The sequence below is a fragment of the Nycticebus coucang genome, chromosome 8 (assembly GCF_027406575.1).
Source record: "Nycticebus coucang isolate mNycCou1 chromosome 8, mNycCou1.pri, whole genome shotgun sequence".
Classification (NCBI taxonomy): domain Eukaryota; kingdom Metazoa; phylum Chordata; class Mammalia; order Primates; family Lorisidae; genus Nycticebus; species Nycticebus coucang.
In genome coordinates, this window is record NC_069787.1 from 7,063,758 (window position 1) to 7,076,154 (window position 12,397).

The 12,397-nt window shown below is 44.6% G+C and overlaps 1 protein-coding gene across 4 annotated transcripts in view; it reads right to left on the reverse strand.

Moving 5' to 3' along the window:
• The window catches only part of TSEN2 (tRNA splicing endonuclease subunit 2), a 47,213-nt gene that overhangs the window by 13,850 nt on the left and 20,966 nt on the right, over window positions 1-12,397 (reverse strand). For all 4 annotated transcript variants that reach the window (XM_053600090.1, XM_053600089.1, XM_053600092.1 and 1 more), the window contains exon 7: window positions 690-740. In XM_053600090.1, the coding sequence (XP_053456065.1) occupies window positions 690-740 (51 nt within the window). The remainder of the gene's footprint in view (window positions 1-689; window positions 741-12,397) is intronic.

Sequence of the window (12,397 nt, forward strand, 5' to 3'; positions counted from 1 at the left end):
GCCGCCCTGTTGTTGATTTTTAATACTGCCCAGATGCAGATTTTCCGATCAGTATACAGTATAAGATATGATACTTCTTCTAGTCCTTATGAATTAAATGTAATCTAATTTACCCAGATAATCTCAATTCAGGGACTCAAACCCAAAATTAGAGAAAAAAATTCAATTCCTATTTTATTTAGAAGAAGTAAATACATTTGTACTAAATCAGTACACTTGCTTTTTTTTTTTTTTGCAGTTTTTGGCCAGGGCTGGGTTTGAACCCACCACCTGCGGCCTATGGGGCCGGTGCCCTACTCCTTTGAGTCACAGGCACCGTCCCAGCTTTTTGTTTTTTGAGAGAAGAGTCCAGCTCTGTCACACAGGCTAGAGTGCAGTGGTTTGACCATAGCTCACTGCAACCTTGAACTTGGGTTGAACCTTGGGTTCAAGTGATCCTTCTGCCTGCTCAGACTTTTGAGTAGCTAGGACTATAGGGCTGTCCTGCCTTGCCCAGCTAATTTTTCTTCTTTTGTAGGGATAGGTCTCACTCTGTTGCCCGGGCTGGTCTCAAACTCCTGGTCTTAAGCAATCCTCCCACCTCAGCCTCCTGAAGCACCAAGTACAGGCAGGAGCCGCTGAGCCCAGCACAACCTGCTTCTGACACCAGGGACGTTTGGAGCCGATTGTGTGGAAGCCAAGTGTCTTACCTTCTCATAGTAGATGCTTAGACATCCTAGGGCATAGACCAGGAAGAAGGCCTAAAGACAGAGCAAGCAGAAAATGTTCATGAGAAGTTGTGCCACATTCCTGAGACATTATTTCACAGACTGATTTCTCTTCGCGCCTTCACCTCAAATACAAACTGATGTTCTGAAATGATCAGCAAAATGGTCACACATTTTTGAACATAAATGGTTCATTCAAATTTCAAGGATAAGAAATCTAAGAAAATATGAATGTTACAAACAGCTTAAACCAGTAAAAAATAATACACTGGTATGAATTTTCCCATAAAGTATTTTTTTCCCTTAAAAACTACATAAGTGAACTGAAGAATGTTGTTGTCAGCTAGAGCAGCAGAAGCCTGTGCTTATTTGGCCACCCCTGTAAAATTAAATAACCATATTCAACTAAATATACACAGGAAAAAATGTGTGGAAAGGGCCGTGCAGATGTTGTTCACATGCCACACTGAGGCTCTCCACAGTCCCTGCTGTGAAGTGATTCTCTGTAACTCTGTCTGCTCTGACTCCATTACGTAATGTTTTTTACGCTATGCTGGAGGAATGGCAGAGATAGCCCTAGTTGAATAAAATCACACTTTAATGGAAATAAAAATACCTTCCTAATAAAAATAATATGCTGCCAAATACTGATACCAGCCAAAGAGCCTTGTGTGGTTGGCTCTGCCTGACTCAGGTGCTGAGATTCTTGGACACCACGGAACAGACTCCATGAGACTGGTGCACAGAAGGCAGTGAGCAAATGGTAGCTAGTAGTAAAGCAAGTGACCTTTCTTTTTATATATGAGGGTGAAAGATTAGATTCATAACCAAACAACAAATACTCTGCTTCTGCTCTCCCTGCCACCACCAGTGAGCACAGACCCCTGTCCTGCTTCTGTGCAACAGCAAGGCCTGGACAAACCCACTCAGCCTGTTTCCGCACTGGACAAACCCACTCAGCCTGTTTCCCCCCACAAACCCAGCACACCCACAGGAACAATGGACTCCACAAGCTAAGTATGAGCCCGGAGTTCCAAGGGGCTGACACCTTAGTGACCCGTCAGAAATCGCCCAAATCCACAACTCTGCCATTCTCTGCCTGGCTATCTTACAACATTTCTCTTCACAGCAGAGGTTCTCAAAGGGTGGTCTGAGGATACTGGGGTCCCCAAGATCCTTGCAGGAGAACTCAAGGTCCAAACACTTCCACAATATTACAGAGTAATTTCTCATCATGTCATTCTCTCCAGCAGCTACAAGACAGGTAACAGCACCAGAGACTGAAGCCAAAAGCAGAAGTGAGGATTGAGGTGACTTCTAGGAGGCAGGACCTTAAAGCAATTTGCAAAAATGAAAAACAAAGCCATTTTCACTTAAGTTTTTTTTTTGGCAGTTCTTTTTTGGCCGCGGCCGGGTTTGAACCCGCCACCTCTGGTATATGGGGCCGGCGCCCTATTCCTTGAGCCACAGACATTGCCTGCAAGTTTTGTTTTAAAAAATGTAGTTACTGGCCTTTTTGCCCTGGGAAGGGGGCCTGCTGCTGTCTGTGGCAAACTTATCTTGCTCTGTGAACTCTTCCTCAATTACCTGTTTCATGCTTGAGAAAAATAAATAAATACAAAGCACAAATAAAAAGAAAAAGAAAATGTAAGAAACATTATGTTGGGCGGTGCCTGTGGCTCATTGAGTAGGGCGCTGGCCCCATATGCCGAGGGTGGCAGGTTCAAACCCAGCCCCGGCCAAACTGCAACAACAACAAAAAAAATAGCCAGGCGTTGTGGAGGGCGCCTGTCGTCCCAGCTGCTCGGGAGGCTGAGGCAAGAGAATCGCGTAAGCCCAAGATTTAGAGGTTGCTGTGAGCCGTGTGACGCCACGGCACTCTACCCGAGGGCGGTACAGTGAGACTCTGTCTCTACAAAAAAAAAAAAGAAACATTATGTTAAGATTAATGGGTTTGTAAATGTGTTAAGACACTCACAATTTTTGTTTTAATTTGTAATTGGTAAACACTAACAGAGCTTACATAAAAATGCTCTTTAGTAGTTTGTGAAAGAAGAGGGTCCTTATCTAACAAAATCAATCAATGTAACCTAGTTCTGTGTACCCTCAATGAATCCCTAACAATAAAATAGTAATAATAGTCATAATTTGTGAAAGAGAAAATAACGGGTGGGCTCATCTATACAGCGTGACAAGGCAGCCATGTGCCTTGTAATCTCTGCCAGCCCGTGATTTCTGTGGGCCCCAGGAAAAGAAAGGCAAGATGGAGGCGACGGGGGACTGATGGTGTTGGTCCTCTGCCTCCCCAGAACAGGTCTGCTGGGAACAGGACTTCTGAAAGGCACATATGTCTGGAAGGCTGTGGGCTATAGCCTTGCTGGCTATAACTGAGGTCTCCAGAACCACACAGCTCTTCTTAAAATTGAAGGTGTTTATGCCCAAGATGAAACTGAATTCTATTTGGGCAAAGATGTGCTTATGTATATAAAGCAAAGAACACCACAGTGAATACTGCCGGCAAACCGAACAAAACGAGGATGTAATCTCAGGAAGGGAACTCAGGGCCTACGGAAACAGTGGCATGGTCGTGCCAAATTCTGAAGCAACTCTCCTGCTAAGGCCACAGAATCCATGGGATGCTATACCCCTCGAGGAAACTGATGAAAAGCAAATAAAAGAGGATTTCTACTCTTGCATTTTTATTAAGTGGCATAAAGTGGCTTGATGACACGTTGCTTTAGCCTGACTGAAATCCAGAGCTTCTCTGGACGTAAATGTGGTCACCCATTATTACACTTCCCCCCATCACTGTCCTGGTCCTAGCTGGTGGTGGTGGCTTTCTTCTAGAATTCTGTGACAGCCCATTCTTCACAGCAGCCAGTTTCATCTCCTTAGCATATGAACATCATGTTACTTCCCTCACCAAAACCCTCCAAAGTGCTTTCATTGCCCTTAGAATAAAGTCCAATTGCTCGCTACCAGCTCTGGGTCCCTGTGCGATCTGACCACCCCACTTTTTAGCTGTACCAGCTGCACTTCCTGTCTTGAATACACAAAGCTCATTCCTGTCTTTGTCTCCGTAATTGCTATTCCCACTATCAGGCATGTTCTGCCCCAGATTCAAAGGTCAATGCTAGAGAGGTCTTCCCTGACTACCCACCCGAAGTAACCCCACCTTCATCATTTTCCTCAGAGCAGTTATTTTTGTCTTAAAATAACTTACACTTTGGCGGCGCCGGCCCCATGTGCCAAGGGTGGCAGGTTCGGACCCAGCCCCAGCCAAACCGCAACAGAAAAATAGCTGGGCGTTGTGGCGGGCGCCTGTAGTCCCAGCTACTCGGGAGGCTGAGGCAAGAGAATCGTGTAAGCCCAAGAGTTAGAGGTTGCTGTGAGCCGTGTGACGCCATGGCACTCTACTCGAGGGCGGTACAGTGAGACTCTGTCTCTACAAAAAAAAAAAATAAATAAATAACTTACACTTCTCTCCCACTAGAATGTAAATTCCAGCACAGCAGAACCTGTTTGCTATTTCTTTGGCCTAAAAGAGGGTACTGGGGTGTCTAATCTTTTTTGTTGCATGTTGGAAGAAGAGTTGTTCTGGGCCATACATTAAGTATACAAACTTTAAGAAAAACTGGTGAGCAAAAAAAAAAAAAAAAGGTTTGTGCATACTTTTTGTGATATCTGATACCAAGCAACATGGTCCTCAAATAATCTGCAAACAGGCTACAGGATGTAGGTTAGACACTCCTGCTAGCACTTGGTGGGTGCTCAAAGCTTGTGCTCAAGGGATAAAAAGGACACATGCCCAGATCCCGCCCTTGGCTTAGGCCCAGACAGCTAGAGCGCCCACCAGCAGGTCTCTGCGCCTGACTCAGCTAGTCTCTCTGGTGCCAGCACTTAATGTTCTACTCCTTCTAGCTGCGATTCACAGCTCTGCTAGGTAGCCAATAATCTTCCCATCACCCACTGTTTTTCAGAGGGACTACAATGTAAATTGTGACCAAAAGGTGCAGTGGGAAAAACAAAGTTGTTTTCTCAAATGGCTGAGTCCCTTTCATTTTGTCACAATTGGCACTTCTTGGTTCAGAATAGTGTGACACGAATGAAGTCTGAGATCTGAAAGACCCAGGTTCAAATCGTCATCATTAGTGAAGACCTTGGAAGTTGTCACTTGGAATTCTCTGTGCTTCCTTTCTACAATCTTAAAGATCTGATAAGAGCTTATAAAGATTTCATAAGGTTACATCTTATAAAGATTCAATAAGCCATGCCACAGTGCCTAAATGCTCAATCCATTTTAGTTTCCTTCTCTTTCTAAAAACTGTTTGGACAGCATAGCTTAAAAACAAGTTCAATCCAATCACTACCTGATTAGAGATTCATTCCTGGTATCCGCTAGGATGTAAGTTCTTCAGAAGCTGATATCTTTTCATTATCAGCAAACATGTTTCCCCAAGAGTGAATGAAATCAATATCCCATTTTTATTTGTCTAAAATGATACAGCTTTTATGAAATCTAAGCAAACTGTTAGGAGGTACTTATTACAGATCGAGAGGATCTTTTCAATAGTTTAATTTACAATTACAACATCAGTAGACTGGGGAGGTCTATGGAGGTTGTCAATTATGTCCTCTGAGATTTCATTAGTAAGTTTTTGCTTGTATAATACTATAATACCATGAAGGGATGACTTAAATGATGGTTTGAAACACCACGTTTGCAGCTGCATGCTGCCAACGCTTGTAGTTAGGGCCTACAAGCATTGCAATGGAAAAACACATCTTCATAACAAATATCTAAGAAGCAATGGAACACACTAGCTCACTGGCCCAGCAACTTAATTATCCATACAGAGTGAACATTAAATCATCACCATGTTGGCTCATGAAGGGTTCTGGCTAAAAGCAGAGGTAAGGGAGGTGTCGGATGTGAAGGACGCTATCCAGCATGCCTGAATTACAGCTCCAACTAGGCAGGTGCCCAACCATTCCACTTACGATCCAGTCACTGTATGAAAGACCAAGTCACTGTGTAATATATCCACTATTTAAGTAAAAGATCCATTTTATGATCATTATCAACAATTTAGAGACAGTATATATGTGCAGCCAGGGAGGGAATAGAAGCAGGAGCTGCCTGAGCACCTATTATAAGTGCCAGGCACTATGTTGGACGTTGTATAGACATTATTGTTTGTGTTAAAGTAATTGTGATGTCCAACACTAAGTGCGAAATTGAGCAGAACTGCGATGTTAATTTAAGCAAAAATGTATGATTTCCAACAAGTGTTTTGTTTTGTGAATATTAGCTCTCCCTCAGCATAAACACATCTTTCTCCAAAGTACCCATAAGCAAAATTCCATTGAAGTTCTTTTTAAAGGTACAGAAAATACGTTCATCTGAAAATATCTGCCACTTTGTTTTAAAACAATATATAATAAAGAACTGAACTAAAGCTACGTCTTCATTCCCTCCAGAAAGTCAGCCAACTTAGTAAGGAGTGAGGACATGATGAGGGCTATGTGCCTCCCAGGCAAGGCCCTGTGCATGCACCATACCTCACCAACCTGCACCGGGATTCCGAGGGAGGCAATACCTGGCATGTTACACACGAGAACATGAAAGAACAACAAGAACGCTGCCTCGTGTGTGCTACGCTGCATGCTGCAAATACTTTCTTCCCATTTCATCTTGTGCCAGTAATTATCATTTTGCCTTTAACACAGAATTTCAAATGCTTCAGTAATCAAATCTACATATTATGGCCTCTCAGAAAACCTTATCAATCTCTCAAAAGTACATTAATATTTATCCTTGTTTTCTATTTTAAAAATTTCCTTTAAATCTTTAATTGGCCTGGAATTTATTTAGGTATTAGGAGACAGGATTACGGCTTTATCTTTTTCCAAATAGCTCATCGGCTGTCTCCAAAGTGAATCTTTTCCCCACTGATACGAAATACAAATTTTATTATATACCCATCTACAAATGGGTCTGTTTTTAGACTCTTACTAGCCCAATCTTTCCATGCCTCCACCCTATACCAACACTACTTTTTAAAATACTAATTACTGTTACTTTATAATTCATTTAACTGACCTTTATTTTTAATAATTTTTTCTTGGCTAGTCTCATTATTCCAACTGAAGAATCACTGAAGTCTACAGCCATACCAACCCGAATGCACCCAAACTTTCCTGACCTCCAAAGTTAAGCAGGGTTAGGCCTAGTTAGTACTTAGATAGCGTGGCAGGCTAACTGGAAACACTCGGTGTTGTAGAACCTAAAAAAAAAAAAAAAAATGAATAGCAAAACCATGCTCCTTTTCTTTCCTTCTCATTAGCAAATGCCTTTTTTTTTTTTTTTTTGAGACAGTCTCCCTCCGTCACCCTGCCTGGGTAGAGTACCATGGCATCACAGCTCACAGCAAGCTCAAACTCTCTTGGGCTTGAGCAATCCTCTTGCCTCAGCCTCCCAAGTAGCTGGGATTACAGGCACCCACCACTACACCCAGCTAGTTTTTCTATTTTTAGCAGAGACGGGTCTCACTCTTGCCCAAGCTGGTCTCTAACTTCTGAGCTCAAGTAATCCACTCTTCTTGGCCTCCCAGAATGTGATAATTACAGGCGTGAGCCACCCAGCCTGGCCAGCAAACACTTTTTAAACCAGACCTTCACAGCAGTTCAGCTGAAGTTTCCCATATGTCTGAGTAAAAAAATAAGCAGAAATGTATTTGTGGAGAAAAATAAGAGTAGTTTTTAAAACCTTATTCAGAGTCGGGCACAACGGCTCACGCCTGTAATCCTAGCACTCTAGGAGGCCAAAGCAGGTGGATTGCTTGAATTCAGCAGTTCCAGACCAGCCTAAGCAAGAGCAAGACCCCATCTCTAAAAATAACCGGGTGTCATGGTGGGCACCTGTAGTCTCAGGTACTCGGGAAGCTGAGGCAAGAGAATCTCTTGAGTTTGAGATTGCTGTGAGTTGTGATGCCATAGTACTGTTGAGGGTGACAAAGTGAGACTCTCTCTCAAAAAAAAAAAAAAGAAAAAAAAATATATATATTATTCAGATGGCTCTAATGTGCCAAATAGACTCAAGCTGTCTCACAGTCTGAGTCTACAGAAAGCTTTCAAAAGTTTAGATATATGAGGCCCAGAGCAGTGGTTCATGCCTATAATACTAGCACTCTGGAAGGCAGAGATGGGTGGATTGCTAGAGCTCAGAAGTTCAAGGCCAGCCTGAGCAAGAGTGACGTACCATCTCTAAAAAAAGGGGGGTGGGGGGACATGGAAAAAGGAGTGGTTAGTGTATAAGAGGGAATGAGTCTGGGGCATAAGAGGAAGCGTATGCGAGCCCAGACCATCACACTGTCAGGCACATGGCGAGTCGGCACCTGGCTCACCATGGTAACCCCAATCTGGCTCTCTCCCCAGTCTTCCTGTGTAAGGACTAGTTTTCTGTTTTTTTTTTTTTTTTTTTAAAGAAATTTCATCATCTACTCTAAATATAAGAAGCAATACACAGAGGCACTAGTTAAGCAGCTGCAAACTTGGGAGTTACAAGAAGCCAGCAGGCCCCTGCAACAGATCCGCAACTTACCAATGTCAGCATAGTTAAAGAACAGGCCAGTCAGAGAGGACAGTTAGGAAACACAGCAAAGGGGGAGGTGGTGAAGCTGGCGAGGTCTCTGCACCGAGCAGGGAAGGGACTCGAACCCAAAGGTTCAGCTGGTAGCTCCAGTGGCACATCCTCCTCTGCTCCAGTCTAAGACGTCTGACGGAGTCTCAGTTTAAGGGTGGCTTTTCAGGCAAAAGAAATGCTACCACAGTAAGTACAATAATGAAAAGGAAGGCAGACATAAAAATCTGAGAATCGGCCAGGCTTGGTAGCTCAGGCCTATAATCCTAGCACTTTGGGAGCCCAAAGCAGGAGGACTGCTTGAGCCCAGGAGTCTAAGGTTGCAGTGAAATATGATGAACCAACTGCACTTGCACTAGTGAGACAGACTGAGACCCTGTCTCAAAAATAAATAAATATTAAGCGCCGGGTGCGGTGGCTCACACATGTAATCCTAGCACTTTTGGAGGCTGAGGTGGGTGGATTGCTTGAGCTCAGGGGTTCGAGACCAGCCTGAGCAATAAGGAGATCCCATCTCTAAAAAATAGCTGGGCATTAACTGGCTGGCTCTTGTAGTCCCAGCTACTTGGGAGGCTGAGGCAAGATGATCACTTGAACACAAGAGTTTGAGATTGCTGTGAAGTATGACACCACAACACTCTACCCAGGGCAACAGAGTGAGACTATAAAATAAATAAAATCTTAAGAATCTTCAGAATCAAGAAAAAGCCTTTTCCCCCTTGTGGAAAAGGCCATGGGAGCCTGGTATCAGTAAGCATTTGAAGTTTTCAACACACTTCTCAGGCTGATTGTGTGCTTACCAAGAAGTCTTCCAATTTTAGTATCTTTCCTCACTTAAATTTTCTACATAAAGAGAATGTGCCAGTCTAGAAAGGGCAGTGGCTGGGCCTCAGCACAGATGTGGTTTAATTGAAGTTAATAAACTGCCACTCTGGTTTATTCACCAGGTGCTCCCGAGCGCTGCAGAGCATCAGTCTTTCCTTGTGCTCTGACAAAATCAAACTTCTTAGTCCTTGAAGTGGAGGATTGGACCTGGAATGCAGGGCCTCGCTGGGTTGCTACCTTGGAGGAATCCAGTCTGGGAACAAGTGAGCTGGTCTGCAACACCTCAATCAAACCGCCACCCTTCACCCCATTAGTTTCCCAGCAGCACACACAGAACAGTAAATTGAACATATTTGGGACCTGGAGAAATATGGGTCAATTTTCTAGTAACTGTTAATCTCTTTAACCTTCAAAAGTTGACCACTCTAACTTTATGACAGAATTATGCAATCGCTTTTAATTTACAGTGAAAACAATGTTCATTTGATTGATTTTGGGGGGGATAGTCCCTCTCTCAGACCAGCTTGTTTTTCCTCACTGGATCTTGTTAATTAGTGTGTCCTTGTCAGATGCAGGACAGGACTTCTAACTCTTTAGAAGTTACAGGGGTAACTCAGTTACTGTGTCAAAATTCCAGTGTCTGTTCTGAGTCACAGCAGAGGCATGAAAACACCCCTACCAGCTGCACATCCAAATTTGTGGTGAGTCAAAGACCAAACATTTCCTGCCAATGCTGAGCAGATCTTTAAGCCAGCTGTGCCTTACCCTTCTCAATCCCTGACAAGATCTACTGTGCATGGCCACAGCCGGCCCCCATCCCAGCCCTGATGGCGTGCCTGTTCCCGACCAACACTTAGAGAAACATGTAAGCCCTACAAGTGGTGTGCCAAACGCGGTGATTCACTTGAAGGAAATCCGACAAAACACAACCGAGAAGCAGAGCTAGGTTTGACTGCACACTCCTTGAAAACTCCTGTGACACGTCTCTGGACTGTTCTCAGGCACCAAGCAGCTTTCAAGAATGCAGAGTCATCGCATTTCCTATTACTCTCACTTTTTTCTGCAGTGTGTCTTAAGAGGAGGGACCCAGACAGCTGCAGTTCTTTTCATTTGTTGATAAAAAATAGCACCTGGTCAACTGAAACAGTGAGGCTGAACTCCCAGTTGTCCGACACCTATACTCTCTGTCCACTGCTGCCACCGACCAGGGTCGAGAGGCTGGCCAGCTCCAGGGCTCCAGCCCAACCTCCTCCTATTCTGGCCAGTACCCTCCTGCCACCAGGACCAGGTCAGACTCCGACCTGGGGCTGCACCCTTCACATCGGGTCCTCCTCTGCCACTTTTGAAGGCTGACTGCCTGGGAGAGCCATGGAATCCCGATGTCCACATGGCAACCCCTGCTTATCCTTTAACATTCTCAGCTTCAGGGCGGTGCCTGTGGCTCAGCGGGTAGGGCACCGGCCCCATATGCCGAGGGTGGTAGGTTCAAACCCGGCCCCGGCCAAACTGCAACAAAAAAATAGCTGGGCGTTGTGGCGGGCGCCTGTAGTCCCAGCTACTTGGGAGGCTGAGGCAAGAGAATCGCCTAAGCTCAAGAGTTGGAGGTTGCTGTGAGCTGTGTGATGCCACGGCACTCTACCGAGGGCGACAAAGTGAGACTCTGTCTCTACAAAAAAAAAAAAAATTCTCAGCTTCATGACTGTAAATTCTTTCCACCTCAGCTGTGGCCCTGATGGTCTCCACCAGCTTCTCTACAAATCCCCTACCTTGTACCTTCATTCGTGTAACAAATGATTATTATGCACCTAACAGATATCCGGCATCGGGCCCAAGGATACGGAAGGCGCAATACTGGCACGGTCCACATGCTGCACTGCGCTCATCCTGTTGAACTGTAATGATTTCTGGGTTGTCTGCAGGACTGGAGTCAGTCTATTTATTTCTGTATTGGTAGTAGTCAATGCTTGGCACAGTTTAGTGTCCAGTGGATATTTTTGTGATTATAAAAGAGAGTGAGTTCTAAGTAGCTACTAAACAGCTTTTTCTTTTTTATTTTTAGACAGAGTCTCATTTGGTTGCCCTCAGTAGAGTTCCGTGGTGTCACAGCTCACAGCAACCTCAAAGTCTTGGGCTCAAGCGATTCTATTGCCTCGGCCTCCCAAGTAGCCGGGACCACAGTGCCTACCCCACCACCTGGCTATTTTTTTAGAGATGAGGTCTACTCTGGCTCAAACTTGGTCTTGAACTTGTAAGCTCAGGCAATCCACCCACCTCAGCCTCCCAGAGTGCTAGGAGCTTTTTCAAGTAATAATAATAATGACAAAACAGCAGGCACCAACCTTACTAAACATTTACTACGAACCAGGCGCTGTGTTGAATCCATTTCATGCATAATTTAATTTCTAGAGCATCCTAAGAAGGTGTTGTGTATCCCCCACTTAAAGAGAAGAAACCCGAGACTCTGAGAGGTCAAACACCCATGGGGACCAGCAGTCCTGTCTGACAGAGCTCTTCGGGAAGGCTAGGACGCTCCCTATGTGAGCTGTCCAATAGCCACTGGCTACAGCAGTTGCAGGGTTTGAAATGTGACTGGTGCAACTGAGAAATGAAAGTTTGAATCTTATTCAATTTTAATTAGCTTAATTTAAATAGTGACATATGGCTACTGGCTACAGTATTTCCTGGCAGACTAAGTTGCCTCATTTGTAAAATTAAGAGATAAAATAGTTCTTTCCTGCTCTGAAAGCCTGGGCTTTTTACTACTGGTCTCTCCGCAGGGAAGGAAGCAGACTCGGAAAGAGAGAACGTGGAGACCCAATTCCCTTCCTGTGCACAAAGCCGGGAAGTTCCAACACATATGTACTCCACAGCACTGCTGCGACCTGTAGACACCAGGAACCACGCTGGATGCTTCTCTAGAAAAACACAGAGCTGCTGGCGAAGGCGGGTGCCCCAGAAGTAATGCTACCTTCAGAGGCAGGAAGGGCTTACCTGTGTGCAGTGTTAACAGAGCAGGAGAGGAGGGACTGAACACAAAGTGAGCACCGATGGGAGAAACCCCAACTCAGGGGGACAACGCAAAGCCGGTCATGGAAGAACAATTTTGGACACCTTTGTAGACGCAGCTGCTGCATTAACAAAAGCAGTGGTTCTCAACCTTTCTAATGTCGCAACCCTTTAATACAGTTCCTCATACTGTGGGGACCCCCAACGATAAAATTAT